The 13,503-nt window shown below is 47.4% G+C and overlaps 1 protein-coding gene across 26 annotated transcripts in view; it reads right to left on the bottom strand.

Moving 5' to 3' along the window:
- mical3a (microtubule associated monooxygenase, calponin and LIM domain containing 3a) overlaps positions 1-13,503 on the bottom strand; it is a 75,168-nt gene that overhangs the window by 14,915 nt on the left and 46,750 nt on the right. For 7 of the 26 annotated variants that reach the window (XM_084016614.1, XM_084016634.1, XM_084016635.1 and 4 more), the window contains 20 exons: positions 13,374-13,436; positions 13,146-13,250; positions 12,914-13,009; positions 12,425-12,538; positions 11,806-11,919; positions 10,792-10,899; positions 10,252-10,438; positions 9,469-9,563; positions 9,217-9,313; positions 7,072-7,267; positions 6,467-6,723; positions 6,157-6,249; positions 5,486-5,641; positions 4,993-5,055; positions 3,644-3,718; positions 3,403-3,507; positions 3,235-3,314; positions 1,099-3,151; positions 929-1,023; positions 319-492 (listed from right to left, as the gene is read on the bottom strand). In XM_084016614.1, coding sequence (XP_083872740.1) covers positions 319-492; positions 929-1,023; positions 1,099-3,151; positions 3,235-3,314; positions 3,403-3,507; positions 3,644-3,718; positions 4,993-5,055; positions 5,486-5,641; positions 6,157-6,249; positions 6,467-6,723; positions 7,072-7,267; positions 9,217-9,313; positions 9,469-9,563; positions 10,252-10,438; positions 10,792-10,899; positions 11,806-11,919; positions 12,425-12,538; positions 12,914-13,009; positions 13,146-13,250; positions 13,374-13,436 — 4,326 coding nt within the window. The remainder of the gene's footprint in view (positions 1-318; positions 493-928; positions 1,024-1,098; positions 3,152-3,234; positions 3,315-3,402; positions 3,508-3,643; positions 3,719-4,992; positions 5,056-5,485; positions 5,642-6,156; positions 6,250-6,466; positions 6,724-7,071; positions 7,268-9,216; positions 9,314-9,468; positions 9,564-10,251; positions 10,439-10,791; positions 10,900-11,805; positions 11,920-12,424; positions 12,539-12,913; positions 13,010-13,145; positions 13,251-13,373; positions 13,437-13,503) is intronic. The other 19 variants (XM_084016628.1, XM_084016627.1, XM_084016629.1 and 16 more) reach the window with 11 other exon arrangements.

Below are 13,503 nucleotides of genomic sequence, written 5' to 3'. Positions count from 1 at the left end.
TTTGAATTTCACTCTAACATAAACATAAATGGAAGTCATGTGATAAATGTGGGTATTTCGTGCTACATTTCTGTCTCTGCATATTTAATGAATCCAGCCTTTTGAAGAATTCACTCATTTAGTAAAATTCTAACGGATATCATTAAGACGTTCATTATTCTTTCATGGTGTGTTCTGAGATCAAAATATTTGAACGCTTTTTATCTTTACACTACTAGCTGAATAAAGTATGAAAGATGAATTATTTTTGTCTCTTTATGAAATTATGTGAAGATGAAATTCAAAATGATTTAACCCCCCCTCCCTTCTGCACAATACCTCCTCATTGTCTTTCTCCTTTCTTTGATCAACCTCTTTCTCCCGCTCTCTTTTCTTAAGCCTCTCTTTCACCCTCTTTCTTTCCTTTAACTCCCTCCTTCTCTCCTCCAGCTTCTCCTCCTTAATCGTTTCCTTCTGTATGTCTGACACAAGGTCAAAGATGTCCATGCGCTGCTGCGGGGTGGAAGACATGGTTTAAAAAGGAAGGGAAACAGAAACGGGGGCGTACGTCTTGTTGAATGTTCGCTTCCAATTTCAAAATCGAGTAAGAAAATGCCCAAATGATCCAGTAAAATCAGCTTTGAAATAAATCACAGATGAGAAAAACGATATCTCGCTTCACTATATATACACAACGCCAAGATCTAAAAACTGTTGCTGCTAAAAATATTCAGAATTTCAAGAGGTGGTGGTGAGTCATGTGGTCTTTTAAAAACCCTCCCCGGAGTTTGCCTACCGGCTCGGAGCAGCTGCTCCCCGCTGATTGTCGGCAGATGTTTCGCAGACTAAAAAAAAAACGTCTTGGCGAAAATAAGCTCACACCAGGATTTGCGAGGCCGTACGCGGTTTAATGAGCTCACTGTGTCCTACTGCGTCTATTGTTACTCACATCTGCCTTCGACCTCTGGGAGGACCTCTCCAGGACGTCGTCGCACGACAGGTCCGAGTCCTCGGAGAAGCTCAAGTTTCTGCGTGATTTCAAGTCTGAAAGAAGAAGACGCATTTTAATTCCTTTCTAGATATGATAGAAATGATTCAGTATTGGATCTCCCTCCTTACCTGATGACTTCCCAGGAGGTGATGCTTTCTTCTTCCCGGAGTCCTGAGTGGTGGAGCTGGAGGACGGCGTGCTGGGACAAGATTTGTCCTCCTTCTTCTTTTTGTCCTTCTTGTAGCCGGAGAAGACGGCCTTCCACAGCGACTTGTGTTTGGGCGGCGTCTCGTCCGTGCCGGAGAGCCTGCTGCTGTCGTTCTTGGCTTTCTTCTCCTTCTTGTTCTTGCGCGGCGAGAAGAGGGAACTGCGTTTCTTGCTCTTGCTGGAGGACGAGGCGTCCGACGAGGCCACCGAGCTGTCCAGACTCTTGTTGCTGCTGAAGAAGCGTTCGGGCAGAGTCTCCGCCTTCTTGGACTCCAGGGATTTCACGGCCGACGTCTTCGGAGAGCCGGCGGACTTTTTGCTTTTTCCGACGACATCCGGGGTGGCGCTCCACGCCACCTTAGGTGAGGCGCCCTTGTCCATGTCGGACTCTTTCATTTTATTGAGCTGCTTGGCCATGGCGTCTTTAAGAGCCTGGCTTTTCACCGACTTCTCTCTGGCCTTCATTCTCTCCTCGGCGATCTCCTTGGCCTCTGGGGAGAATTGAGTTGCCCTCTGGGTCTTAACCGTTTGGTTGGGAGGGATGTTGGGTTTTCCGTTTTCCATGGCGAGAGCCAGATGCAGGGGGGGTCTGTCCCTGCTGGGCTTGCTGGTGGGCGGAGTGTAGTACCTGTTCATGCTCGTATCGGGCGTCCGCTCGTCGTAGGCATCATCCTCCACGTCGTCAGCGAACGGGATCTCCTCCACCGTCTCCACGAAGGATTTCCTCGCCGCCTGCGGCTGCGGCTTCTTCTTCTCCCTCATGACGACCACCGGAGCGGGTTCAAGGTCTGCCTGAGGCGTGGAGACTTTCCTGGGCGCAGCCTTGGGCGGAGACACGGGGCTCGGCTGGGTCCTCGGTGCGGGAACGGGACTCTTGGTTTTCGCCGGCTCTTTGGCGCGTTCGGCCGGCGGTTTGTCCGTTCCGTTGCTCCAGGACACCTGATGCCTCTGCTGCCTGAACACGGCCGGAGACTGATTGGCGGGCACGGGTGGCGGAGGGCTGGAGGGCGGGGTGAGCATCGTGGAGTCGGACGTGTTGTAGCTGTCGCTGTTGGCCGTCTGGCTCGTGGCCATGCTGCCATTCAGTCCCAAGCCAGAGCTGCTGCTGAGGTCCCTCTTATCGGAGCCATTACTCTTGGGCTCCGCGGGAGCTATGGGGGTAATTACCTGACCCTCCAGAGTGATGTTGAGTCTGCGGATGACAGATCGGCCCGTAAATGTGGGCTTCTGTTCCTCCGGGACATCTGGAGTCTGCGGCTTGACAGGGGTCGAGTCCTGCGCCGGAGCGATAACCACACTCTTCTCCAAGATTTTACTGCTGCGGTCCAAAGGAGTCAGGCCGAGGCTCTTTCTGATCTCGGCGCTCTTCAACCAAAACTCCTCGATGATGTCCGTCTTTTTAGACGGAGTGTCCTCCGAAGAGGAGTCCGTGGACTCGGGCGTGCCGTTGTCCGTTTTGGTCATGGGGGTGGAAGTGACCCCGGGGATGGGCTGCGTTCTGACGGGGGAGTTGGAGGTGAGGGGTGACGAGGGTTCCTGGCAGGGCTGAGCGCAGATCGGGGAGAGGGGGTTGCCCGTTAGGGGGCAGATAGAGCGGTGAGGGTAGACGGGAGTTTTAGGCGTGCACGTCTCTGGTAGGGGAGTGGGCTGAGAGCAGATTGGGGAGCCGACAGTCGGCTTGAGAGGCGATGTGACGGGTGTTCTGACGGGTGACTCAACAGCTGGCTTGAGCGGAGAGCTGATGGATGATTTGGTGAGCGGACTTAAAGGAGACGAGGCGGGGACGCTGACAGGGGAGGCGGCAGCAAGATAAGGAGGCGGGACGGGGGACGGGTCCTGGACTGGAGCAGGCGAGGAGCAGGGTGGGGTCTTGGCGGCTGGAGAAGGAGATGGAGTCGTGATCACGGCATTCCTTTCCTCCGGTATGAAGGGTTCTGGGAAAAAGTGTGTGCCGGGAGACTTCACCAGCGTTATCTGGAAAAGAAACGGAGAAGGCGAGGATTTAGTCAAGAGTCAGATCACAGACCTTCAACTCGACAGGTGTGGAATAATCTCACGTGTGGTTCGGGCTCTGGAGATGGTTTGAGTGGAGGAAACAGAACGTCTTCCTTCAGCACGGGGCTGACGCTGGATGGATCTGAATGCACAAATAACAACGTTTTATTCACGTAAAAATATTTTTGAGTGATGAATTATAGATGATTTGGATTATTAGGGACATGCACCAATACTGGAGGACATCTTCAGACTTCCTGATTCCTCTGGAAGCACGTCGGCCCGCTCCGACTGGTGCAAACGCACCTCAGCTTCTGCATCTGATGGGATGTCATCTGGAAATTTAAACATGAAATGATTAAATATTAATTGTTACACAGCGTTATGGTGTTAATAATTCACATTCCTTTATTCTAACATTGAGTGGAGCTCGTTGTGAGGGATCCATTCATATTTGTGTGACTGCCTCACCCTGATCCATCTCGGTACCGGGCTCAATATCCGGACTGTCTGCTTCCGCTTCTTCATCTTCATCGTCGCAGGGCTCTGACGTGACAGAGAAATGGAAACAGTCAACCGGGTGAAACATTCTCTCTTCAAACAATGACAAAGCCAGAGAAACCTTTTTCCAACTTCCTAACGTTAACCAAACTCTTCTCAGAAATTATCGCTTCAGGCAAAATGTAAAATGCAAAAAAAAAATAAAAAATAGAGCACCGAAGTTCAAAGATTGCTTATTATAAAAAAAAAAGCAAATCAAAACCAGTTTTCAACAGTGAAACACAGTTCCAGGAAAAAATTAAAGAATGAAAAAAGGATGAAAAGACTTCAAAAACCCTTTTTTTTCCTGAGGACAGCTTTAAGGTTTTCCGGCAAGAAAAAAGAAAAAAAAGTCATATATTAGTTTTGCGTACAAATGAAATCATACTGTATAAGTCAGTGAATAAATAAGAACAAGGTTGGGCACAGAGTAGCATTAGTAATAGACACATGCAGCTCTCCATTTTTAAAGGAGCAAATGGATGACATTTAGACCAAGCAAAAGAACAACCAAAATGTTAATGTGACTCACAATTAATCCCCTTACTTGAACACAAATCTGGTGGGAGAGGCTATGATTCTAATAAAAAAAAATGGAGAAATGACCCACGCAGTTATTCCCACATTTAGAATCACATTAGACCATTATCCATCCCTTCTGCTTAGTGAGAAGCCAGTAGATCTGACTCTAGAGGGTCTGAGCAGGAGATCATTACCACGCTTTTGACCCAGAATACAAGAGATATGCCTTTGAATCCAAATATATGTGTAGGCCCCCCTCATTACATCCAGTCAAGCTATTAAAAAGTTGATCAAATACCGTAACAGCCTCAATATCTGAACTTTGTGCAAGTAAAAGTGTCATTATGGCTTAGTCTAAAAAAGGTGATAACAGTTTCCAGGTGAAATACTTCACACATTACCCATCAGGGGCAAGAAACACTTAGGCGTTTAAGTGTTTTCAAGCCCTGGCGGCTCATCTCCCTCTGGAGAATATTTCATCTCAGTACAATATACTATGTCAGTAAAAAAAAAAAAGAAAGGAAGATACATATTTTGGGAGTTGGAAGAGGAGGAGGAGAGGTTGGGAAGTGGCGTCTGAACCCAAGAGAGCAGGACTCTTGAGAGGGAGAGCCCTGCGGCATGCATGCTTGTGAGTTAACTTGCATGTGAATGCGGGGGTTTTTTCTGCATGCTCCAGGAAAAGGTCAGCCGGTAAGACAGATAAGAGTGCAAGTCTAAGACAGGGGGTGTCAGGATCCCGTATAAGTCTGTGCTACCTCCAGACATGGACTCCAACCAGACTCTCACTGCCTCGTGTCGGGCGGACGTGTGGGCGGGAGCTACGTTCAAACCGGAGGATACGGAACAACGAGGGATAGATGGCGGGGGAAATAACAGTAAAGTAATTAGACACATGGGAAAGAACACAAAAGAACAAAGCAGCACACAAACCAAAAAAAGAACTGACAAGGGGGGGGTTATGTGGTGCGCTGGGACGCTGGCGAGGAACACCACGTTCACCCCAGCGACTCTGAATGACAAATTATAAAAGATTTCAACACGAAATTAGACATTCCAAGAAAACAAAAATGTACAAAATCATAGATTAAAAAACAACAGGTGAGTTAGTTCAGGGGGGAGAACAGAACAGAACAGAACAGCAGCAGCCACACTGGGGGGGGATGAGACACCCTGATCCTGAACCCCGTTGAGTTGGGACTCCCACGAGTTAAACCTTCCCAGGCGTTGGGCTCCTCTGGGTGGGTTTACCTGTGGAGGAGGGCTGGGTGAGCTCAGAGGGTTGGGAGTGTTGGGAGGCCAGCTGGCCCTCCTTGTCCCCCTCAGAGTCCAGGTGTGTTCGCACCAGACCTGGGATGGCCTGGGGATCCACAGGCTGCAGGACTTGTTGGATCTGCAGGTTTCTGGCTAAATGAGGAGCGTTACGGTGGAGTGTCGACGTGTTTGAACCAAGAAATCAGAGAGATGAAGGAAAGGTAGTAAGAGAGGGGAGGAAGAGACAGGAAATAGAAGAGAGAAGGCAGAGTTAGAATACAGTGGTAATACAATAAATCATCGGAGAGGCTGCATGCTTCAAGGATATGAGGTTAAAGAAAGAAATAATATGATTTGTTAAAAGATAAAACATAGCCGCAGCGCCTGGGGGGGTGGACACAAAAATCTCTACCAGATTAGTGTATTAAAGCCGTACACCAAAACAGGTTAATGGTAGGTTAAAGTGTCTTTAAAAACAAACCCACATATGAACACAAAACCCTTTTTAAAACACAACTGCAAACCAAACAAAACAAACAAAAAAACAACCAAACCAAAGTAAAAGCCACACTCTAATCGGGGAAATCCTTGAAAACCCAAAACCAGCCAGGATTCTAAATCACGCTCAAAGGAACTGCAAACGCATCCACAGGCCGGACTGCTGCTACCTTTAAATGTACCAACATCGTCTTCATCTGTGAGGTGCTTCTCCAGCCAGAAGCCTGACCGGAGCTCTCTATCCCAGGGGCAGTAATCGCCCTCTGCCAGCAGGGGGAGACAGAGGCCCAACGGAACATAACACACATTCACACGCACACAAACACAGTGGACATAGGGGGGAAAGTGATGAAGAAGAGGGGGTGGGACAGGAGGAGAGACGTAGAGAGGATGAAGACAACGATAACACGGACATGAAACACATTTGGAGAAATGGAGTCCAGACAGGAAACAAATCCCGAGAGTGAAAAACAAATTTACCATCGCTCGACTCATCGTCGTCTTCATCATCCTCCTCCTCATAGTCCTCCTCCTCCTCTTCCTCATCTACTTCCCCGTCCCTGCTGACGGCGTCGGCCAGAGCGTCGCCCTCGTCCTCCTCGCCCCTCAGTTTGGCGTGGAGCTCCACGGCCTCCTTCCAGGGAACGCCGCCGAGGTCCGAGGGGCTGAGAGGCTGCTGCTCCACCTCCTCCTGGTCCTCCTGCTCGTCCTCCTCCTCCATGTCCGACTCTGAGCTGCTGTTGGGAGGATAAAAAGGTGGAGACCCAGGAAAGTGTTTGAACGAGTGCGAGGGGAAAGCTGGGAATTTTGTTGGAGCCAAAATGTACACTGTGACTTGAGGTGCTAATTATGACAATTTCACACAAACGTCTCATAGGAAAAAATGACATTTTGGACAGAGATGGCTGTCAACTGCGTTTTGAATGGTTATGGTTAGACAAATCACTGGTTCCAGCTCCTTGAAGGTTATTATTTTCATGTTTTTGTCTTGTTCCATGAGTGAATATCTTTGGATTTGGTCCTATTGCTCAGACACACTGATCAACGCCTTTGGGAACCTAATAAGGGTATTTTAATTATCTTACCTGGAGCCCAGGTCGGCGTCCGTGGCCTTGTCCAGCACACTGCTGAGGTTGTGTTCTGCCAGCGTCTCCTCAGGCACCTCCTCCAGCTCCTCCTCCCTCTGCATGGACAGCCGGTAGTTCTCCAGCTCGATACGCTCCGGCGTTCCCCGCAGACGTTTGGCCAGGCTGGGCTCCTGCAGGCCGTTGACCTCCCGTACTGGGGTTGAGAGGTGGAGGCGGCGGGGGCAGCGATGACATCAGAGCGGGCAGCGGGTCGGAGGTGAGAGGGCGGAGGAAAGAGAGCACAAGAAAGAAAAATCAAGAGAATCAGAGAGGTGCAGAGGGGAGAGGAGAACATATTGAAGGGTGTGTTTCAACTACTGATCAGTCTGAGGAAATTAACTCAACAGAAACAAATCCACTGTGTCGCTTTTTTGTGGAAACGCCCGTGATTGTGTGAACAACCTCGTAGCATCACATGCATCATCCAACAGTGGAGCTGGTGCATCACATTATTCCCCACTTAGCCCAACTATACCAAAGCAACTTTGTGTTTTAAGGACAAACTGACAAGGACACACCGCTTGAAGATCTATAACTGAATTTATTAGATTATATTCCTACAGCAAATATTATCAACAAACACACATAAGTGTAACACTCTAAAATAAGTCTGTCATGCTACAGGTAGAAGTGCCAGCTCGGTGCCTCGCCTTTTTCCCATCCTGAGAAGCAAATCTTAAAACTGTCACTTTTTTATGTTTTCCTAAATTTGTCTTTCAAATTGACTTAGATATTGGTTAATATTCCCTCCACTTACTTAAACCCATGCAACATTAAAATAGGTGTGATAATGAGATTGTGATACTCAGGAGTAGTTATACTCTAAATGCATATTTCCATGTCGTCTACAGGGATAAACTTCATGATTTAAGTATGTTATTATCTATATATTACATATGCTTAAAGTATTAGTAAGTTATTTTTAAGACTACACTTGCCGCACTGCAGCAGGCCTACATTTAACTGACTAAAATTCACATTTTTTCCTGTTAATATTACCAGTCGGTTCAGCTCTTTCTAGTCTTGTTGATTATATTTAAGAATATGCATTAGCGTAGCAGAGATGCACTATATTAATTAAACTGGTGGGGTGTTATTAGCAGGATCTGAGGGATGCAGGAGGACAGAGCAGCCAGAAGGTCTGACAGAAGAGTGGAAGAAAATCACAAGAGAACCAATCACAGGCACTAATTCAAGCACTAGTAGAGCTCTCAGTTTTAAGCTGCTCTGATAGGAGGGGGAAAGGTAAAGCTCACAGAAAGCACTGATACAGGCACTTTATCACAGTAGTGTAGGTGCAAAAAACAGCTTCCAGAGAAACAAACACATCACAAAGCAAGACTCTAAGAGAAAAACACATCACACAGGAGGAGGCGGAGCTCAAAGGGAAGCAGTCACAGGCCACTCCAGGTTACCATCACAACAGAATCACGCTTGGCTCTTCATTAAAGTAACGGCAGCCATAACTTAGATTTAACTTATGTTTGAGTAAAAGAAAAAGGTGGCACATTACTGCCACACCTTGTGATAAAATCTAAACAGGAAGAGAGTTTTAAAAAGTAAATATTGCTGCCTGGAGAGCTGAGCAGAGGGAACTCTGTCCAACTCTTTATTATTTTTAATTACCAAGCCAAGAGAAAATAAATAAATCTAAGATGCATCATTTCATTCTGAAATTGACCAATTAAACGTCATTAAAAACGGGCCTGGACAGAAAGAATGCTGCATCTTTGAGGAAAATAAATCAATGACTTAGACGGAGAATCACAGGATTTACAAGAACACGCCGCAGGCTCGGTGAGTCGATACATTCAGCTAAATCTATACGATCCCACAGACACGAGTCGGCAGAGGAGGTAAGGAAGGGGGAAAAACGAGGAGGGGCGAGAGAGTCATGCTAAAGGAGGTTGAGCAGGGCATTGATGGTGAAACAGCAGAGGAGGTAGATGCAGTAGGTGCACAGGAAGGGAGAGTCTAGGGGGTTGTGCGCCACCTGGTGGCAGGTCCAGGAGAGCGTGCGGCGGAGGGAACGCAGCGGGACTCCCACGCCCTTCACCAGACGGTAGGGCGAGGCCGCCGCGGCAAGAGAGGAAAGCGGGGTACCTGAGGGCTGGAGCTCGGCCGAGGGGGCCGCCGCCGCCGGCAACGGCCTTCCGGGGGCGTCCACGGTCGCCGTGGGAGTTTGGGGCGCCTGGTTCTCCTGCAGAGACAAGACGAAGTCAACTCAGTTCATCGCTACCGCTTCCCTTATGTTAGCGCCTTCCTAACGACTGCATTTTGAAGATAACACCAACAGTCAGCTGCAGTCAATCGTGAATCCTAGCAGGATCTCGACTCGTGAACAGGAAGCGGTACCTTCTTAGTGATTGGAGTGGGAGAGGGAGCGGGCCTCTTCCTCTGAGCATAGCCAGACAGACGGTAACAGTAGTGGGGCTTGCAGTAAAATTTCCCTGCAGGATTAAAGGAGACAGATAGGAGGTAAGCAAATCAATTCCGATGCATGAATAAATATACGCACATTTTCTGAGAGATTTCACCTCACAGAGTCCACCGGCTTCATCTCTTCTGCACAAGTGTGTGTGTGTGTGTGTGTGTGTGTGTGTGTGTGTGTGTGTGTGTCATTTAGAATAAAGAGATCTTCCTTTGTGTCTCAGACTGTCAGTGGGTTTTAGTCCCACGGCTAAAACTCTGAACTCCTCTGCCTCAATAAACAATCTGCCGCCTGTCTACGAGAATCTCCCGGAGAGGAACGATGCTTCCAACAATCACGAGCCTGCAGCTCTCGATGTAATGTAAAGTAACATGAGGTAGTCTTTAAAAGTTGAGGCCTGCATGGTACGAGCCAGAAGGTAAAAGCCTGGAGAAACTTGGTGCAGTCTATGTGCTGCTTTCAGCGTCTCCATGGTCTTTTTTTATTTTTAAATCCAACCACTGGAGAGCGCCAGAGTCTCACATGTTCACATCATACATTTATTACAATGAATATGTATTTTTTTTTTTAATATCGGAGTGTTTTGCTTTTATTCTGCTGTTTTGAGAAGAGTTTGGTTCATTTTGTCAGCAGCTGGTGTTTAGGGAACTTTATGACAGACGGAAAAACCATCCCGATGGAGAAAACAAACAACCCGGTAGTCTCACCGTCCTCCACGTCGAAGGCGTAGGAGGACAGGCGTAGCGTGGTGCTGCAGTATTCACACTTGAAGCAGCTGCGATGGAAGAACTTCCCCTCGGCGCTCAGCCTCTCCATCACGTAGACGCGCTTCCGGCAGAAGAAGCACACATCGCTGCCGCCGATGTTGACGGGGAACTCTTTCCTGAGCGAGCCCTGTGGAAGGACAGAGGGTTGATCAGTTTGTTAGGGAGAGGAGGAGGAGGAGGAGGAGGAGGAACATCAGAGACTTAGTGGCCACTGTCAACGTTTGCTGGATATCGAGCTACCATGACAACGCCACAACAGAGCAGGTCGATGGTTATTTGTCAGTTGAATCCGATCATTGTGCACAATTATCTACAAACAACCCAAACAGCGTGTGGAGTTACTGGTGGAGCTCTACGGCTACGGGGGAGGTGGGTCGATGTTAAACTGTGACAGACGACAAACACAGGGACGCATCAACAACACATCACTCTCTGGCAGGCGGATCTATGCACCACACGCCTCCGCCGCAGCATGCTTACCAAATCCCTCTTTTCAGGTAGGGGCTTAGGACCTTCCCGAGCCTGAAGCTGATTGGCTATCTGCTCAGCCAATGAGCTAACGCCGCCTGTGTACATCCTTACATAGCGCTATGAACAGCATTAGGACGGGGGGAGGGAGGAAAGACAGGTAGACAAACATTAGAATATGATGGATGGAAAAGAAGGATAATGTGAAAAACAGATGGAAGAAGTGGGAAGGAGGGGGAGGAGCTTAAACAAAGATGTCATTCAGAGAAGACGAATGTTTTCATGCTTGATTGATCGGGTGTTTACGTGTGACCCAAGTATCGCTCAAACAGAGAAGTGGACCCACTGTTCATAGACACACTCCGTGCTTACACACTCAAGTAAAGCAATCATGCGTTTTTCATTCACACACACAGGCGCTCACACTGCTCTGGTGCTCATCGAACACTTGATGAACAAAATAAAAAGATCCGTTCAAACTGGTTTGTTATTATCCTTCATGAGTTTAAATCCCAAATTTAATATTCACCAGGAAAAGAGAAAATCTGCCGTCCCCTATAGGGGGAGAATTGAGGTCAGTATACATGAGACAAACATAAGCCATGCAAACTATTACTGTGGATGAGATTGGAGCTTTGCGGTCCCACGGCATTGCAAAGCAGTTACGCCGCCACGATCGGAGCTGGTCAACATGGGAGTTATAAACTAGATGAGATTTCTGTTTTTCACTACAAGGGACTGCGTGGCAGAACAAGAGTGGGAATTATAATTGAGTGCGAGCAGCATGCCAGCTGAGAATATTCCCATATTCGTCAAGATAGTCCTACTCATAACAAGCACTGATTACTCACCCACGCGCTAATCACCGCAACCACAGATAAACAATTAACAGGGTCGCAAATGAGGCTCTTAATATTCCACAACAAGCATCCGGCGTTTTAACAGCAAGTCTCAGGTGAGCCCGACTCGTGTTAAAGCAACGCTGTGGAACAGCCACGCTCCATGCGATGCACGTCACATGACTACCTGTCTCAGGGTGTCGGAGGTGGAGGGGGGGGAGCCGGGGGGAGAGCCGGGGGGAGACTGGGCTCGGGCCAGGTGCCATTGTTCCATAAAAAAACTGGAAGGTTTTTTCTTAGGCTCCACGAAAAAGGAGGGAGAGAGGAGAGTAGTTAAATGTTTATTCTATCAGGAGCTAACAGGCTAGCACACATTGCTAATTTTAGCTATTTTTTATATCCAATATAACCTCAATGTTATTTAAATTTCTCCTCTTTAATATGTTTCCTGTGAGAAATAAAGTCACTTACTAAACTGTACTATCATAGTTTAAGGATGAAACGTCATATTAACACATTAAACAGTTAAAGTTCTGATCTCGTTCAGGAAAAAGAAAAAAACATAAACAGAGAGGCTTGTATTGTATTTGTCATATTGTATCCATCATAAATATGTGTTTCATTCACTTTCTAATTAGTTTTACTGCTATTATGAGTCTAATGTTACTATATTAGTCTAATTATATGTGTTGACTGAGTACCAACAACCTACTGGGTTACATAAAGTCTCCCAAAATGCACGTTTCTTTATTAATTATAAATATTAGACTCATAATCATCTATCTGTGTTAATAGGGAAGTTTCACCTGCGGTCCGGCTGGCTTGCCCTCAAACTGAGAGGCGAGTTGCTCGGCCCTCTCCTGAATACTAAGCACATATAAGGGCATTTCATCATCGGCGTAGAGAGGCCTCGCTGGCTCCTGCAGGGAAAAATAAACGATCCAATCAGAGGGGATGTACGCGGAGGGAAAATGTAATTATTATTCTCTGTCTTTTCAGTAGCTTCCAAAAACAATCTCCTTGTCGTTGTGGTTAAAACCACAGATGGCTTTCCTAAGTCATTGCTTTCATGGTTCCAGCTGTGAGCCTGTTAATTCAAAGGGAACGATGAAATAATCGCCCCGCAGTAAGGGAGGCTACCTGGCAGACACACAAATAAAACAACAGACTGCGCCTGAGATGAATAAATGTCGGCTGAACAAGATTGAGAGAGCCTTCAAGTGCTCAAAAGTTTAAAAAAAAAACTTCCCTGGGAGGTTATTTAGTGTTAGAGTATCACAGCACCCGGACCTAACCTTTCTGGAAGCGTCAGGAGAGGATAGTGGACTCTCGCTCGGGTCCCGGGACAAGTGCCACTGCTCTAAAAAGAACCGGGACGGCTTTTTCTTAGGCTCCGGGGAGGAAAAGAGGAATGGATTAGACTAAACCAATAGCATGTCCTTTACATATAGTGCAGGCTAAGTACCCAAAAGAACGTTGGATGTTCGGAAACCACGTTCTGATAAAATGTCCATGCATGGTGTTCACCTTTGGCGGTCTGTCAGGTTTGCCCTTAAACCTGGAGATGAGGCGGTCCGCCCTCTCCTGTATACCAGGTATGTGAATGGCTCTCGGGTCTGTCAGCTTGCACTCCTGCCAAGGAAGCTCTATTGAGGTGTGATGATGATTTCGCTAAAAGGTCTAATGCTTTAAAAAGCTGTTTTATAAAAGCCAGTCAGCTGAACACACGTCCATGCAATCACTCATGTACTCTACCCCGTGTTTCAGAGGCATCTCGTAGTATTCGAGCTCCTCTTCCTCCGGACTCTTTCGCACGTTCTTGGAAGGCAGAAACCAGCAGACATGTTTTTGCATTAACACTTCGGCCTTGCATTGAGCAGAAAGC

The sequence above is a fragment of the Eutrigla gurnardus genome (genome assembly GCF_963514095.1).
Source record: "Eutrigla gurnardus genome assembly, chromosome: 9".
Lineage (NCBI taxonomy): Eukaryota > Metazoa > Chordata > Actinopteri > Perciformes > Triglidae > Eutrigla > Eutrigla gurnardus.
Note: the sequence above shows the minus strand (reverse complement) of the source record. Positions and strands in the feature narration are given on the sequence as shown.